This window comes from Pseudophryne corroboree, chromosome 11 (assembly GCF_028390025.1).
Source record: "Pseudophryne corroboree isolate aPseCor3 chromosome 11, aPseCor3.hap2, whole genome shotgun sequence".
In the NCBI taxonomy this organism is placed as follows: Eukaryota; Metazoa; Chordata; class Amphibia; order Anura; family Myobatrachidae; genus Pseudophryne; species Pseudophryne corroboree.
Window position 1 is genome coordinate 110954397 of NC_086454.1, and position 18374 is coordinate 110972770.

Sequence of the window (18374 nt, forward strand, 5' to 3'; positions counted from 1 at the left end):
ACCCCAGATATTTGTACCCTCTCCCCCCTTCTCTCGACACCACTGCAGATATCCAATATATCTTTCCATTCTTGTTCTTAAGGGACGGTGTTTGATGATATCACTAGAACTGGCTGTATTGCAAAGGAGAAATGTGCTTGCACATACAATGGAGATGTTTATCCATCAGGAACAGGATATTCTGAGAAATGTCAAGCTTGGTAAATACTGTCACAGCTTTTTCTTTTTCTGAATCTTCTACAGTAACACAGAAATCAAATCTCACCATAAAATATGTATAATATATTTTTATTTATGTTTCTTTGCGGTTCTTGTGGTTTTCTTATTCCTGTATTATTATCTTTAATCTGGCCTCTGTGATAGTTCATAGAGTTGAGGCATTGGTTGCAACTGCAGATGCGTGAAAATTCTGTCACACAGAGTGCGTGTACAAAAGTGCTGTTGCAATCAGTTCAGATGGTATAAGAAAGGTGATGGGTATTCATGGGCAATGACTGGGAGGTGGCTACTAGTACACACAAAAATGGACCACTCAGTGGGCATATTATGGGAGTGTCGCTGACAGGTGAATACAAGTAGCTGCATACACAGATGCACTGTTTGAGGCATGGGATGCCGGACCTGCACCTGCAATAGGACTGCTGCAATTTTCTAAGGTACGGCTGATGGTGGTATATAATTAAATACCAATTGGTATTACAGCATGCACGGGCACTAGAAGTGGCGTCTCAGTTCTGCATAGTTGGCCACACAGATACACACAGGAGAAGGAGTTTGCAGGCCACTTGCATAAAACCTTGTGTGCGATCAGAATCAGCCTCTTAGTGCTAACTGAAGCATTCCTGTATACAAAATTGTAAGGAATAATACAGATTTTGTATAATTAAATACAATGATTCTGCCTCTAACAATAACATATCTCTCCAGCACCTGTCAAGGAGGGAAATGGGCCTGCGTTAAAAAGCCATGTTTTGGCACTTGTTCACTAGAGGGAGGTTCACACATCACAACCTTCGACCTTACCCGTTATAACTTCCATGGAGACTGTATCTACACATTTGCCAAGGTAAACAGAGAAATACCTGCTCACTATGAAAATCACCATTGTATGGGCACTAGACCATAATTTCAGTAGGGTCTAGTGACATTGCTAAGGTGGTCTGTATGCATAATTAAAACTCATGGCTTGCAAAACTAATATGCCATCTCATGCAAATGTGAAGACTGAAAGATAGTATGGTAAAATGTTACCATAGTAGTATGGTATAACGATAGTTATGCAACACTTAAAGGAGTTTGCAGAAGAACATAATATTGTGACTGCTAGAGCATTACTGAATAACTCATTCTTTTATTACATACATAAGCATTATTCAATACTCATGTACAGTAGAATGGTTACAATCCAGTGCACTAATATCAACATTCAAATTTTTGGGTTTTGGGTGGCTCTAGGGGGTCTATGTACTAAGCATTGGAGAGAGATAAAGTGAATGGAAATAAAGTACCAGCCAATTAGCTTCTAACTGCCAAGTTACAGGCTGTGTTTGACAAGTAATACATATAAGAGAAGAGAGCGCATACAGTTTTATATGGTTTTATTACAATTTAAAAATCCTAAAAATTCTCCAACATTGATAAATGCATATATTGCTGAAGTGCTAATTAAACCACTCAATCAATAATCACTTTAGTGCTGCTACAGGTAAATCATCAGTCCATACCGAACCACCTTAGTCCATATAATTATATTTAATAGCAGCTGCCACTTAGTATCAACTCAAGTACCAAGGTTGATTTTGTTTTCACTTAAGTGGTTAAATTGTAGCTATCTGTCCCACACACGAGAAGACCACTCGTTGAATTGAACCGTGGTATTTGGAATGAATAAATGCTGCAGCACTAGTTGTACTTTACTCTGAAGGACCACTTAAATAAATCTTTCACATATGCAGGATATTTTTGTTGTATATAAGATATCCTTTCATCCACTGACACAAGTGTTATATCGTATATTGCAGGGATGGAATCTGTTATTCGTTTAAGACACTGTTTCTCACCTCACTGCGGCCCGCAGTATTTATGTATTATTTGTGTTTAATAATTGGTAATACTTCAGATTACCAAGTGGGAGCTGCTTCTAGTTTTATCTTTTATATTCTTGATGACTAGTAAAGTGTATTGAAAAAGCATTTTGCGCCTGAATTAATATACACACACAGAAGTATTAAGATCTTTAGGCTGTGCCTTACGCCTGTGTGTGCATATAATTGTAGTAATTGTGTTTGACAAGTGACAGAAGCTGATTGACTGGTACTATATCTTTTGATGTGAGAGGAATTTATCACTTTACCAATAATACCGAAAAATTATTTACCTTTGTTTTAGAGATATAGTACAGAAGTGTAGGTGTAATATTGTCATTGTATGAATGTAACTATACTCTCAATTCTTTTGTTCTCTATGTAGTCCTGTGACTCTGCCTTGTTCAGTGTGTTGGTTGAAATCCATAAATGTGGACATACAGACACAGAAACATGCCTCAATGGTATATCCCTTAGTCTTAATGGAGGAAGAGAGGTATGTACAGAAACAGAGGGTATATTAACTATATGTCAATCATAACATAAATTAAAATAAATGTATTGCTATTCTACAAGATTTTTGGAATCATAGGAGAGCACACTGGTACCATTGTCAAAGTTATATTACTTTTTAAAGTGTTTGTTATAAACTGTTAATCAAGACTATTCTCTCCATGATCTTTTGATTTATTTTCAATATGAATTATTATTATCATATCTCTCCAGTTTATCCATGTGAAGAAATGTGGCAGTGTATATGTCAATTCCATCTACACCCAGCTGCCAATGTCATCAGGTTAGTACTGTATGACACATGCAGAAACAAATCTGTTATACAATTCTACACATAATATGTTGGATATGTAGTTGGATATGATATAGGCTTGTCTAGTTCTTTAGATCAAGCATAATATCTGTTTTTAATCTACAATTCACAGTTGACTAAATTACAAAGTTAAAAAGTTCCTGAAAACAATATATGTAGAAAATGTATTTGACAATAATATTATTTGCAATAGGTGCTTAGTGATGCAGTTCTGTATTATAACAGAAATATTACATAGCCCTTACCTTTATATTTACGTGCATGATTCTATGGGGGAGATGTATCAACCCTTGAAGAGATATAACATAGAGACAGTTTCTGTCATTTCAAAAACTGTTAGATAAATGACAGCAGCTGATTGGTTGTCTTCTCTCTCTAAGCTGTGATACATCATCCCATTTTTATTATATCCCTATCTCTTTATATGTGTGTATGTGGGCAGGGGAAAGGGGAGGTGTACTGATGTGCCATATTTACATAGCTAGGGATTTGGGCTAACCTTACACCTATTACTGCTTTAGAACCTACCTTTAAAACATATTGTGACCATAGCTGTTTAAGTAATGCTAATTTTATTATATCCACAGGCGCCATCACCATCTATAAACCTACATCCTTCTACATCATTATGCATACTAATTTTGGTCTACAGATTAAAATCCAGCTTGTGCCTACCATGCAAGTTTATGTTATAGTTGACCCAAAATTCATGAACCAAACTTGCGGTAAGACCATTTTTTTTATTTAGAATTAGCTTTGATATGTAATATATCATGTTCAAGAGCACAGCGAAATGTAATATTTTGGGAATTATAAAAAAACATTTACAGAAAGAAAGTTGGAGTTGGCATAGCAATTAAGCTAAGATTGTGGAATATATTACTACAGTATGTGAACTTGCTCAAAGGTTCTTATATTTATTCATGAATATTAAAATATTAAATAAAATGTACTTTATCTTGCAAGACTGATTTTATGGCGGTATAATACATATGATATGATATAATATTATTTTTCAATTTTTTTTTAACAATACATCACACATTCCATTCTAAAGTATACCTTCTAAATAACGTCTGTAAAACAACTAGGTCTTTATTTAGCATGGATTAGATGCATCGCCAAACAGCAGCCTTTAAATAGCTTTAGGAACTATTTTAAATTGTGCAAATATCAACATTTCTCCCTAGGTCTTTGTGGAAACTTCAACAGCATTCAGGCTGATGACTTCAGATCTCTTTCTGGAGTGATAGAAGGCACTGGCTCATCTTTCGGCAACTTGTGGAAGAATCAACTTGACTGTCCTAATGTCAAAAATAACTTTGAAGACCCTTGTGCCCTCATTGGTCAAAATGGTGAGCATTTTCTAAATCATCTTCAGAATGAGTCAGCATCTTAATGAAAAAGTATTGGCATATCCTAGGTGTGGGTAACTACACAGGTCTGTAGAGTGTTCTTGCTGCATTGTATCTACATTGCATTTATGTGATCATGTTATTTACTTACAGGTCTTTCATAGAAACATAGAATTTGATGGCAGATAAGAACTACTTGGCCCCTCTAGTCTGCCCTAAACACATATACCAGCACACACTAGGGTCAATTTATGTCACGGAGAGAATTAACCTACTGGTATATTTTTGGAGTGTGAGAGGAAACCGGAGTACCCAGAGGAAACAAAAGCAAACACAAGCATAAGCATAGAAACTCCACCCAGTTAGTGCCATGGTGGAAATCAAACCCATGACCTCATTACTGTCAGGCAGTAATGCTAACCACTACACCATCTGCTGGCCCGTACTTTCTTGTTCACATGACATGCAGTATGCTTATGCTAAGTTGAGTAAGGGATTTTAGCAAAACCGATTGACAGTAATAGTAGTAAATGAAAAAATTGCAATACACAATTGTTACATAATATAGTCCTTGTCGGAGCAGTACTATTATTAACTAATATAGTAGCAAATAAAATTATAACAAGACACATATACAAAATGAAAGCACTATTTAGGTTCAAATAAATGCACTCATCCATTACCATCTCCTTTAGATTATCAAATTTCAATCTAGTTTGTTGCTGCTGATCTTATGTCCAGTGCCACAGTAATAAGCAGATCAGATCGCAGCAGCAATAACGGTGAGAGCATTCTGGATGGATTCAGCCAATCAGAACCAGCCACCGATTGTCATCATCAGCTTGCATATTGCACCAGGGGTACAAAAACAGCAAATAATCGACCTTCAGGTGCATACCGCTACTGCCTCCACCACTGAGTAAGGTCCAATGTTTTCCACTGCAAGTGTTTGCTCGTTTTTACAAGTAATAGGAAAGCAGGGAATCTGAATCCATGTGATGGTGATACATACTTTGATTCTGAAGAAATATTACTTTTGTTTTGCTTTCAGAAAAATATGCATCTCATTGGTGTGACATGATGTTGGCTCCTGATGGACCATTTGCCAGCTGTCACAAAACTGTAAACCCTGATGACTTCCATAAGGTAAAACTAAAATGCAATAAAAAAATGTATAAAGTCACAACCATTCAATTAACAATAAGATCATGTTTAAAATGTAAAATTAAATGATACAGTATGCTTAGTTCTCACTGCTTAGTACTCTATACAACAGTGTAAATGCTGAAATAATGCAATAATCGGAAGCGTTTTTGTTTGACTTCTAGTACACCAGACTAGAGAGGTTTTTTTTTTAACATTGGCATCTATACGGACTCAAATCGTAAATGGTAATGACTGTTGACCTTCTGTTTTCCCTGAAGTACATATCCCATGCTCCTTACTAAACAAATGTCTTCATCACCTGGATTACTGCTGTAACAGTTGTCAGTATTAGCTCTATGTAAAAGGATGATATTCATGTATTAAAATTAATAGTAATTTATTTTGTATCCCTGCAGAACTGTATGTTTGATTCTTGCAATTCCGAGAACAAAGAACACAGCATGTGTGCTGCACTGTCATCTTATGTTTACGCCTGCTCTAGAGAAGGAGTTGACTTACGTGGATGGAGAACAGATGTTTGTAGTAAGTTTCACCAACTAACAAAGGCTGAGGATTCAAGTTCACCAGTGGGTCTCTTAATGACCTGCACATACCCGTCACAGCCAAAATTGCTCCTGCATGCTCTGTCTGAAAACATATTGGGTCAGCAAGGACAAGAAAAGCCCATTCATACATGCTATGCTATCCTTGCTTCTTGAGACCCCGTTCTTTTTCCAGACAGAGTGCATGTTGTTCCCCATGCATGGAGGAGCAAGCAGAACAGTGACAGATGTGAGCAGGATGTCAGGGGTCAGGGATCTTTGCAGATAGCCTAAGCAGTAAGCATCATATCCCAATAAGTATCCGGGTTTCACAATATACCACCACTAGAATGACATTATGGGTTTTTTACATTATGCCAAGTAAGGGTGTCCAGGCTTCCTTTAATGAAGACCATGACTTGCAGGCAGGTTGTAGAATATAGTTGATTAATCCAATTATTCTCAGCCACTTCTAACATGTTTTTTTTCTATGTTTTATCCTTAGGCTCATATACTACTACCTGCAGTCCCGGTTTTGCATACCGTTACAAAGTCAGTACTTGCCCACTCACCTGCCGTTCCCTGAGTGAGTCTGATAAAATCTGTGAGATTGACTACGTACCCATTGATGGTTGCACTTGTGCAGATGGAACCTATCTAGATGAAAGTGGAAACTGCGTTCTCCCAGCTGTCTGCTCTTGTTTATACAAGGGAACCGCAGTCTCACCTGGAGAAGTGATTCATGACAGTGGAACAGTTTGGTAAGTTATCATGCAAACTGTATTTTCTTATTGCAATCGGAAGGGTTTGATTTGTATACATGCACCTATATGTCTAGTAAGTACAATTCAAGGTGCGCACCTGCTTTCTGATACATGGAACCAGTCCCATAAAAGGGTAATGTACTTAGTTTTGTGGAATTGCTTCAACATCTAAAACTGTGCACAGTGCTAAGAGTTAAATGAACACTTCAAGTCCACCAACCTTCCATAATTTTAGGTGCAGGGAGTGAAAAAAATAATTTTTAATGAGCTACTGTATATTCATCGTTGTTTTTCAAATATTCTAGTTCCTGCACAGATGGAAAAATGGAATGTATCGGCATAAATCCCGTGGAAGAAAAAGGTAACTTTCCCTATAAAGACCAAAGCCATAATCAGGCCATGACACTTACTCGTTTTGCCCCATAGCAAAATTGGACTCATTAGCGCAGGTTCCCTCTTCTAAATATGTTTGATGTCACATATGAAGAGGTCTTGGACCTCTTTGTCAGACCCCATAACACCAACAGGGGCCATTCCGGAGGGTATTCCGCCACAGGCCATAATAATCTGGAAGCTTTGTCTAGTCCTTCTATATTATGCTAATTTGAATTAAAAATAGCAAATATATAAATTGTATGATACACTATACATATTGTAACATACAGTATGCCTCTCTGTGCAAGGCAAGAAATTAACCTGGTTCTGGTTTTGTACCTCATAATATTTTCTTCCAACAGTATGCAAAGAGCCAATGGTCTACTTTGATTGTGACAGTGAGACTGCAGATGCCAAACAAACTGTGTGTCAAAAAAGCTGTGCGACCATTGACAACGAATGTGTAAGAAAGCATAATTAATATATTTGTATCCTATACAACAATGGTATTTCTTAGCAAATTATTCAGTGGAAAAAAATATAATAATTACTGTCCCTAGTGATTACATGGGTGTAAAACATTCCTGTGGGAAACATCTTTATATTATTAGCTGCTTTACATATTTTGAAACACTATCATACATTGAATGATTCATGTGATTTCTATCTTTGATGAGTTGCTATGATTTTTAAAGGGCATTTAAGACATTTTAGCATAGTATTAAATGAACACTCATGTTTAAACCTAAATTAGTTTTTTTAATGTGATTTACTGTAGCTTTTGAATTAGTGCTTTTGGTATACTAACTAAAGAATACTGCTTTGCAGCATCTATTTTGCTGTAGTAGCCATTCTATGGAGAGAAAAACTATGAGGAGAAAAATATTTGTTAATGTCAGGCAGTTTTTATTTCACTGTACAATCCAGAATTGAAATAAGTGCACTCTGTACAGAGTATGTAGCATTATATAATGACAAGACTTCCTTCAGAGAAAAAACATAGTAAATTAAACAAAAATGATATTCTATTAAGATTTGACTGCAAGTGTTCTTATAAAGTGTTTTTTATTACCTTACAGTACAGCTCACAATGTGTTTCTGGATGTGTGTGCCCTGAGGGACTGGTGTATGATGATGGAAAGGAGAAATGTATTCCTGAAGATCAATGTCCTTGCACACTCAATGATGACATCTACTCAGCTGGAGAAACAATTAAAGTAAAATGCAATACCTGGTAAGATGCTGGAATTCATGATACTCAATAACTACCTTGCATGATGTGTCTCTTATGAGAATCTCAAGTTATGATGAGTATATTCTTTTACGATGACCTATGTCTTCCTTCATTGCATAGTATCTGTAAAAATAGAAAGTGGGACTGTACCCAAAACACATGTCTGGCCACTTGTGCTGCATATGGAGATGGCCACTACCTCACCTTTGACAACAGAAGATACCGCTTCAATGGAAATTGTTGGTATACCTTGGCTCAGGTAAAATCCATTTTTAAGTTCAATATAATTGTATTTACATTTTTCTTTGAGATGTGGGGAGCACTTTATGTTCAGATAGGTCTATTTTCTGCACATTGTATTTTCTTGCATGGAATATTTAGGTCTTACAACTAAACTTTAGCTTGTGTATAACAAATTGAGTTAAATAAACCAGTTGTATGAGACAAATGATAATGAGAACTCAGATTCGGATTTTAAGAATTTAGCAAATTCATACTATGAGTCCCCAAATGCTTACTTCACTTTTTCTTTCATCCCCAGGATTATTGTTCTGACAACGCTTCTGTTGGTACATTCCGAGTCGTCACAGAAAATGTTCCCTGTGGTACTAATGGTGTTACTTGTTCCAAATCTATTAGACTCTACCTTGGGGTGAGTGTCAATTGTTGAGAAAATCATGCTATCTTACTAAATATGTTCACCGCACATCTATAATACAGTGCTTTGCTGTTTTGTTATCATCCTTCCAAGATTTTAAAATGAAGCATTGGGACAGATAGTTCAGTCAGGTCTACCCACACCACAACCAGGTCCGACAGATAGTTCAGTCAGGTCCACCCACACCACAACCATTTCCAATTTACCAAGTCCCAACTATGCCATGTTTCTAATCTCTGGCCACTGGAATATGGAACCATAATAATGAGCAATGGTGTACAAAAACTAGAGCAACCAATGTTTAGGGGGAAACATATTAAGCCTTGGAGAGAGATAAAACGGAGAGAAAGTACCAACTAATCAGCTCATACCTGTCATTTTCAAGCACAGCCTATGAAATGACAGTTAAGCCCAGTACCCACGGGCCGACGCTGGAGAGATGTGTGCTGAGCGAACCGCTCAGCACACATCTCTCCTGCCGCTAAGCACAGCGCGATCTGTGCTGAGCGTGCGGGGGGAGACAGGGGGGCCGCTCATTTCACCCAGCGGGTGAAGTGAGCGACCTGCTAGATTGGCCTGCATGCAGGCCAATCTAGCAGCAGCGATAGCGATGTGCGGGGACGCGCATCGCTATCGCCGAGGGGGCTACACACGGAGCGATCATGCCGATATTCTAAGCAATCTAGTCAGATTGCTTAGAATATCGCTCCGTGAGTACCCCCCTTTAGGAGCTGATCAGTTGGCACTTTATCTCTTTCAGCTTTATTATCTCTCCAAGGCTTGATACACACATTTCCCCCCATTTCCAAACCCACACATAGATAATGAGGAGAACAGATAACACAGGCAGTTTGGGTGGGAACAGGAACAGAAAGTTCTAATGGAAAGGTAAGAATATGCAATAAGTATAGTGGACAATAACTTACTATACAATAAATGTGGACATTCCATTACCATATTAATAAGGCCATGGCTATTTGAGTGTTAGAACGGATTTGTCTTTTCACCATTTACACAATATAAAATAAGCCACATTTTGTAAAGTTCCATCACAGTAAAGAGTTCTCCCTTGTAATTTCAGGTATACTCAAATCAGTAATTATTACAAAGAAAACATAATTATGAACAAAGATAACTTGTTAATGCTGGGTTTTAATGCATGTAGATTCACAGTATAGTACATTTGCTGGTTTTGTTCATATATTCCACCTTACATTTTTTTCCTTCTCTCTTTTTTCTAGAACTACGAGTTGATCCTTAAAGATCAGAAATTTGAAGTGATCAAGAAGGATTATGGACAATATGTTTTCTTCAAAGTTCGGCAGATGGGTATCTATTTAGTGGTTGAAGCAGCAAATGGTTTGGTTTTAGTGTGGGATAAGAAAAGCACTATTCTTATAAAGCTGGATCCAAAATTTGAGGTAAATGAACATTGAATTCTGAATACTTACTGTACAAACATAACTGGCATACTGTATAATATTACCTTATGACTGTATTACGTTTTTTCCCAGTACTAGAAATGACAGCAAATTATTTTTAATAACAGAATTTCTTAGGAAACACTTTCAGAAATCCAAACACAGATAATGAAGAGAATAGTTAAGACAGGCAGTTTAGGTGGTACAGGGAGTTATAATGAAAAGGTAAGAATGCAATTAGGATAATGACATCAATATTTTCGCAGGACTTCCTCAATGAGATGTATTGAAAGACTGGAATTCCACCCAAAGTAGTCTCTTCAGTTCAAACTGATAGACTGTACTTTCTAGGGGACTGGGAATGTGGACATTTCACATTTAAACAATGCAAATTTATTTCATTAATTATAATAGATTTTAGGATTCACTTGCTTATAATAGATTTTAGGATTCACTTGCCAATCAAAGGAGTAGTCATGAAGTACACTGTATTTTGCCCACTGTTTAAGACCCTTTAAAATAAAAATACTCCATAGTGAAATATAGCTCATACTGTATCTATAGGTTGCGGATAATACAGACCTGGATTATTGATATTTACAATTTAGAATATGACTGTAGAACATGAGTGTTTTCTGTTTTACCAAGGATTGTATGAATGGTCTGATGGTATAAGTATTTTTTTTTACTGGTATATCAATAAACAAGTAAATACAAACATTTTACAATACATAATTCAATTGTAGTATTTATTTAGCTTAATAACCAGTTAACATGTCTAACAATCGATGATAAGTATTTTGTCAATAGCCAGCTGACATTGCACTTACTGTATGTACAATATTTTCTTCTGGCATCCGAGAAGATTCTTAACTTGGTTTTATTGAATTACAGGGCAAAATCTGTGGTCTTTGTGGCAACTACGATGGAAATGCTGGCAATGATTTTATCACTAGAAGTCAGTCTGTGGTTGGAGATGTTTTTGAGTTTGGCAACAGTTGGAAACTATCTCAGAGATGTCCAAATGCTGTGGACATACAGGATACTTGTGATTCAAATCCTTATAGAAAAGCATGGTCCCAAAAACAGTGTAGCATTATCACTAGTGGTACATTTGCCTCCTGTCATGCTCTGGTGAGAAAATAAGTTTTATTCTAAAAAATGAAAAATGTTGTATAGTTTATTTGCTTCTTGTGTTCTTCTGAGGTTAGATAGTATCCTCTTTAGAGACTTCATGGATATAAAACAGATTTAGAGAAAGCTACTGTTGCTAAATTGGCTCATAACATATCACAGTAATGCTCAATATATAGGGCAGTATAGGTTACTTTAAATAGTAAATCTCAAGTTCTATGGCAAAAGTATTGTTAGCTTATTTCAATAGATTTGTGTACTTTGCTGTCTGAAAACGGACGAGGTTTTGTGACGCGACTGTTATATATCCTTACATTGAAATAAGTTGGAGGGCTGCTCATAATGATTTTTTTTCTCTAAACAGGTGAATCCAGTTAAATACTATGACGCCTGTGTTAATGATGCTTGTGCTTGTGACACTGGTGGAGACTGCGACTGCTTTTGTACTGCTGTAGGTGCTTACGCTCAAGCTTGCAGTGAGGCTGGACAATGTATAAGCTGGAGATCCCCAAATATCTGCCGTAAGTATGAGTTTTTGGAGCAATAAAGAAATAAATATTAACCGCCTTTAATAAATGTAGACTTCAACTATCTTTAATAGAAGTGTCACATCTGCGCCAATATTTTTGCACTTATTTACAGTTACTTTTTAGGGCAACAAGATCATATTTTGAGTGGGTTAAATTGCATTTTAGCATTATTTTATTAACATGCTAAATAATCTGTGGCATTCTAAATATACCGTAAGAAAAGTAACACTCTTTTACATTTTTGAACAGTTCAATTATTTTAACCCTAACAAACAATCTTCTTAGTTTCTCAAAATGATGTACCTCACCACAACATGAGTTTTCTTAATTGAAACAGGCGTAAATATACAATTTAGTGGTCTATCCAGTAATTATTTTGCCAAAATGTTCTCTCAAAAATAAAGAAAATAAAAAATAAATCTGTGTAACAATTAGAGAACTGAGAACAACAATAGCCATCATTGAAGAATTACCAGGCATGGTTGAACTAAGTACCCTGATTTCTCTCAACAGCCGTATTTTGCGATTTCTACAACCGACAAGGACATTGTGAGTGGCACTACAAAGCATGTGGAGCCCCTTGTATGAAGACCTGTATGAATCCTTCTGGTGTATGCTTGAACAACTTGATTGGATTAGAAGGTAAGTACAACTTTTTTTTTTTTTTACCAACAATCACTTTCAATTGCGAATTTACTAACAGACACTTTCTGGCACTTTTTTATTAAAATCGATATCAGAAAAATGTCTGTTATTAAATGTGTGATTTAGATCCTGTAATACAACAACAATGTTAAATCAATGTAAAATCAATGTAAAATCAATCAACATTTATCTTTTAATAAATGTACTCCCTTGTCTCCATTTCTTACTGTAGGATAGTATATATAAATTATATATATATATATATATATATATATGTGTGTGTGTGTGTGTGTGTGTGTGTGTGTTCTAATCAACACTGCCAATGAGAAGATGAAAGTGTGTCTCACTATAATACTGCCAAGCCGAAGGCCTAAAGTATGCTTATCAACATTTTGTTGTAGCAACTCCTTCATTTCTTTGCCGCAGGTTGCTACCCTAAATGTCCAGTAGACAGACCATACTTCGATGAGGAATCTATGCAGTGTGTTGCATCCTGTCATTGTTATGATGATTACGGAGTTGAATATAAACCAGGAGAAAAGATGCCAAGTGAAAGCAGATGTTCTATTTGGTAAGGAAATTATGATCTATGTATGTATATAATATAGATTACACATGAGGGTATATCCACTCAGAGTTGGAAGCAGTCAACAACACAGAATACAAAATGAAAACAGCTCTGTCAGATTATACAAGACAGAACAATAGCACAGATGTTCTAAAAGAAAGAAAAGCATTGCGGCTAATAAAAGTTTTAAGCGTAGATGTGCATAACATGATCTGATGTGCACAACATGACCTGAATAACTCTGTAGGTGAAACGGCCCTTTTAAGGAGTAGTCAGAAATAATAGTTGGCAGGGTGGAAAAGTATGTATTTCACTTCTGTTTTGACATTGGACAATTGTTTGTCGACCTGGATTCAGCTTATTAGAAATCATAGAAAAATGACTAACATCCATGCATTATGGAAACTTAGTAACACTTAATAGTTATCTGAACTATAATAATATATTGTTTTTAATTACTTGTAGCAAATGTACGAAAAATGGCAAAGAGTGCATACCAGCAAAAGGTATGACTTCTGATATAATCTTGCTGTAGGTTAATTGTGCTGTACAATATAGCATCATGCTAAATATTCAGTGACATTTTACTAAATAACAGTATTTTCATGTAATATGTGTTTCTCTATGTAACCTGTAGCATGCTGCAAGTATCAAGGAAAAGAATTTCTAGCGGGGGACTTAGTCTACCACACAGCGGATGGAACAGGAGGTTGCATATATGCCACCTGTTCACATAATTCAACAGTGGAAAGAACAGTTGATCATTGTCCAACAACTACGAGTCCACCAACGACATTTGATTTCACAACTCCAACAATCTCATCTGAATGGACACCACAATATACACCTTCAGCTGGTTCTGAAATTCCCTCAACATCAACCAAACCCACTTCCAGTGGTAGCTCAAGTACGGAAAGCTCAAGTAGTTCTACTACTGGTTCAGTTACTCCAGGTTCTTCCATTGGTGAAACAAGTACTCCATCAGGTAATCCTACTGTTTATACTATGGCATTACTATGTGCCTGATTCATGTTTGTAAGTAAAGCAAAAGAAAAGCACACAACTGGGATAAACTGCTGCACTACAAGTGGGGCTGATGTAACATGTGCAGAGAGATTTAGATTAGGGTGGGGTGTGTTCAAACTGTAATCTAAATTGCAGTGTAAAGATAAATCTGTCAAACATACTATATGTGGGCTATATGCAAAAGCAGCCAGTATTTACCCCGCACAGAAAACATATAAATGTATTTGTTCCCCTTGCATGACAATATGGTTTGTTCCAGACACAAAGTTAATTGCTTTTTTTGCTTTAATTACAAACATGAATCAGGCCCTATGTTTGTATTGTGCATTTATCTTACTTAAAAATGTAAAAGTATTTTATTTGCCTTTCCAATTGCTGTCTGGTATTGTGTGCTGCTATAGTACTCAACTTTCTGTCAGATAGGATTCCTAAATCCTTTTCCAGCTAAGCTTTTCCAAGTTGTTTTGATATTAATATACTAGCTGAATACCCATGCTTTGCTAGGAAATTTAAAGTATAATCACAAAGAGATGAAAAGCGCTGGTATTTAAGCAAATGTAATAAAGTTTTTAAATAGGTCACTTGTGGAAGGATGTTGTTGAGAACTGGTAGCATCAAAGTGCCCCTCCATGAAACTGCCTAAGAACACACCAAAAACAATAAACTGATTTTATTGCACAGGAATCTGTTCTGTGTCTTATTTTCTGGACAACTATTCACAATAATCATCTCACCCGTTAACCCCTTTGTGGGTGGTGTTTAGAAAAATCCCATACTAGTGGGTGCCTACGTCACAAAAGGAAGCTACTGTCCAAATTTCAAGTTCCTAGTTCTTATGGTTCAGGAGATTTTATGATGAGTCAGTGGTTTTTGCCATATACAGATGGGTCCACTGTTATCTTGACTAGTTTTCTGCACCTAGGCACAACATGACCTGTTAGCATAAACCCTTAATCTATTGTTCTCAGCTGCAATACAATACAGAGAACAATACAGCAGGGGATTAAGTCATTACAGTAGGGGATTAAGTCCGACTGGCCAATCTCGGTTAATCCTATTAAAGGTCAAGATAAATGTGGACCCATCTGTATATATCTATATATCTATTGGACTGAAACAGTATTGGGAGTGTGACTATTCCTCACAGCAACCCCCGAAAATGATGGATTTTTACATGTCACCCCCTTCCCGCCCCTAGGGGTGCTATGGGTGTGTTACCCCCACGGCATTATTTTCCAGATTGTAACTCATATGCATACCAAGTTTGGTGTAAATTGCTTCAGTCATTCTAGATTTATGCTGGAATATATATACCCGCCCCCTTCCCGAAACCTATGGATTTTTACATGTCACCCCCTTCCTACCCCAACCCCTAGGGATGCTAGGGCTGTCTAACCCCCACAGTATTCTTTTCCAGATTTTAAGTCATATGTGTGCCAAGCTTGGTGTAAATTGCTCCAGACATTCCAGATTTATGCTGGAATTTACATACACCCCCAAAAAACTATGGATTTTTACATGTCACCCCCTTCCCACCCCCACCCCTAGGTATGCTAGGGCTGTTTTACCCCCACAGTATTCTTTTACAGATTATAAGTCATATGTGTACCAAGTATGGTGTAAATTGCTCCAGGCATAACAGAGTTATGCTGGAACATACATACACACATACATCCATTTATATATATATATATATATATATTGGTGGGGGAAAGCTTGTCGGCGCTTGACTGCGATACCAATATATACTAGAATGTAGTCCAGGTTGTTTAAACACAAATAAGTCTCCTTTTTCTAGACACTCCCTTAATATTACTTGGGCGTCAGCTACACCTTAAAGAAAGAAGCATTGGTAAGGTGCTTCATGTACAATGTAAACGAAAAAAAGAATAAGGTGATTTTAAGCGACCTGTGGTGTCTAATATTAGTATGAGACTCAAAATTTAAAAAAAGGTATTTTAATAAATCTGGTAAGCACCAACAAAAACAAAGTAGAAAATAGCTCTATAACAAGGAGCCAGAAAAATACTAAGACTATGTATAAGACATTTGTTAATATAAAATTAATACAAATTTAAAAATTAAAAATTAGACAAGAGAAACACACGTCCTAAAAGTAGAAATTTGGACATAAGATCAGCATAAAAAAGTACTGTATAAAAATAGAATTCTTAGCTTTTTGAGAGGGTATGTAGCATAGCACCCAACGCGTTTCGTCCTATTTGGACTTCATCAAGGGGTGACAAACAACTGGGACAGCTCATCTATTTATACCTGTACTAGTAAGGAAGTGATTGCTACATCACTTCCTGCCAATTAACCGGTGTCAGATTTCATAAATTGTTACTTTTTGTAAAAGTTCTAAAAAACACTTTGGAAGTTCAGTGACCCGCACTCGGCGCATGCGCAGCGAAGAACAACGGATACCGGAAGCGGGGCGGACGTGACGTCACCCGCGATCCGGACCGGAAGTCCGGGACTCTGAACTTCCAAAGTGTTTTTTAGAACTTTAAACACATCAAAACAAGTTATTTAAAAAGCGGTTTTGCCCAGCCTGGCCACACTATGTTATGGGAATACTCCCACCATGTTTTTAAATATTTTAAATATTGTAACAATTTATGAAATCTGACACCGGTTAATTGGCAGGAAGTGATGTAGCAATCACTTCCTTACTAGTACAGGTATAAATAGATGAGCTGTCCCAGTTGTTTGTCACCCCTTGATGAAGTCCAAATAGGACGAAACGCGTTGGGTGCTATGCTACATACCCTCTCAAAAAGCTAAGAATTCTATTTTTATACTTTTTTATGCTGATCTTATTTCCAAATTTCTACTTTTAGGACGTGTGTTTCTCTTGTCTAATTTTTAATTTTTAAATTTGTATTAATTTTATATTAACAAATGTCTTATACATAGTCTTAGTATTTTTCTGGCTCCTTGTTATAGAGCTATTTTCTACTTTGTTTTTGTTGGTGCTTACCAGATTTATTAAAATACCTTTTTTTAAATTTTGAGTCTCATACTAATATTAGACACCACAGGTCGCTTAAAATCACCTTATTCTTTTTTTCATATATATATATATATATATATATATATAGATACGTAGCCTAGTTATTACCATGTCCTATGTATCCATCTACTCTGATCTAGTTGGCACAGTCCTAATTTGAGGGCTCTACCACCTATTCAAGACATAGCTATGCTGCATTTCTCAATCATGATCCCTATGGTGCACTAGTATTATGTTCAGCCCAGTCTGATTAGTTTAATGTGTAATGACCTTATGTCTTCCATTTTTCAACCAATTCTCTGCTGACATATATATTTTTTCATGTTGGCCTTGTATCGTTGTCCTTTGTTGTACAGCATAAAAGGCTTGCTCAAATACCAAATATATTGCATCAGTTACACTACTAAGATTCAGTCTGAAAACTCCACATTAAAAAGAAAATGATTTTCGTAAGGTAAAATCAGGGGATGTAGTCACGATCCCGGCGGTCATCATACTGACGCTGGGATCCCGGCCGCTAGAATGCTGGCTGGGGGCTGAGGGCTATCCCCACTCATATGTGTACACAACACCCATAGAGTTGTAATAGAACCTGTGAATATACAACAATTGGTTGTATTAACTTCAGCCTCTTTGCCAAGAAGCTTTTGTGAGGTAAAGTGCTTATGTGAGCATCTTAACTCACAAAAGCTTCTTGGCAAAGAGGCTTTGCCAAGAAGCACCTTACCTCAAATAATGTGAGCACCTTACCTCACAAAAGCTTCTTGGCAAAGAGGCTGAAGTTAATACAACCACTCCTAACATGTTCCCTATGTCTTCTCCTACCCTAAATCCACCAATCGACAAACATCTGCTGTCATTATGCAATTCCTCCCAAACTAAACAGATAACCTCTCAGTTGCCAGGCTATTAAAATGCTGTATTTCAGCCACAACCAGGAGGTTTATGTCGCTTCGGTGACATTTAAGTGCCCTCAGTGTTATTTATTTTAAGCTAGATCTCTTATTTAAAAAAAAAAAAAAAAAATATATATATATATATATATTTGGG

General features: G+C 36.6%; 1 protein-coding gene across 1 annotated transcript in view; it reads left to right on the plus strand.

The window, feature by feature from the left end:
- The window catches only part of LOC134968654 (uncharacterized), a 188434-nt gene that overhangs the window by 145121 nt on the left and 24939 nt on the right, over positions 1–18374 (plus strand). Inside the window, exons 58-78 of the mRNA XM_063944178.1 lie at positions 83–200; positions 928–1066; positions 2470–2580; positions 2811–2880; positions 3498–3635; positions 4101–4265; positions 5317–5411; positions 5828–5954; positions 6459–6714; positions 7023–7078; positions 7455–7555; positions 8172–8326; positions 8447–8585; positions 8868–8978; positions 10226–10405; positions 11300–11539; positions 11904–12060; positions 12583–12711; positions 13141–13285; positions 13748–13788; positions 13920–14267. Coding sequence (XP_063800248.1) covers positions 83–200; positions 928–1066; positions 2470–2580; positions 2811–2880; positions 3498–3635; positions 4101–4265; positions 5317–5411; positions 5828–5954; positions 6459–6714; positions 7023–7078; positions 7455–7555; positions 8172–8326; positions 8447–8585; positions 8868–8978; positions 10226–10405; positions 11300–11539; positions 11904–12060; positions 12583–12711; positions 13141–13285; positions 13748–13788; positions 13920–14267 — 3021 coding nt within the window. The remainder of the gene's footprint in view (positions 1–82; positions 201–927; positions 1067–2469; positions 2581–2810; positions 2881–3497; positions 3636–4100; positions 4266–5316; positions 5412–5827; positions 5955–6458; positions 6715–7022; positions 7079–7454; positions 7556–8171; positions 8327–8446; positions 8586–8867; positions 8979–10225; positions 10406–11299; positions 11540–11903; positions 12061–12582; positions 12712–13140; positions 13286–13747; positions 13789–13919; positions 14268–18374) is intronic.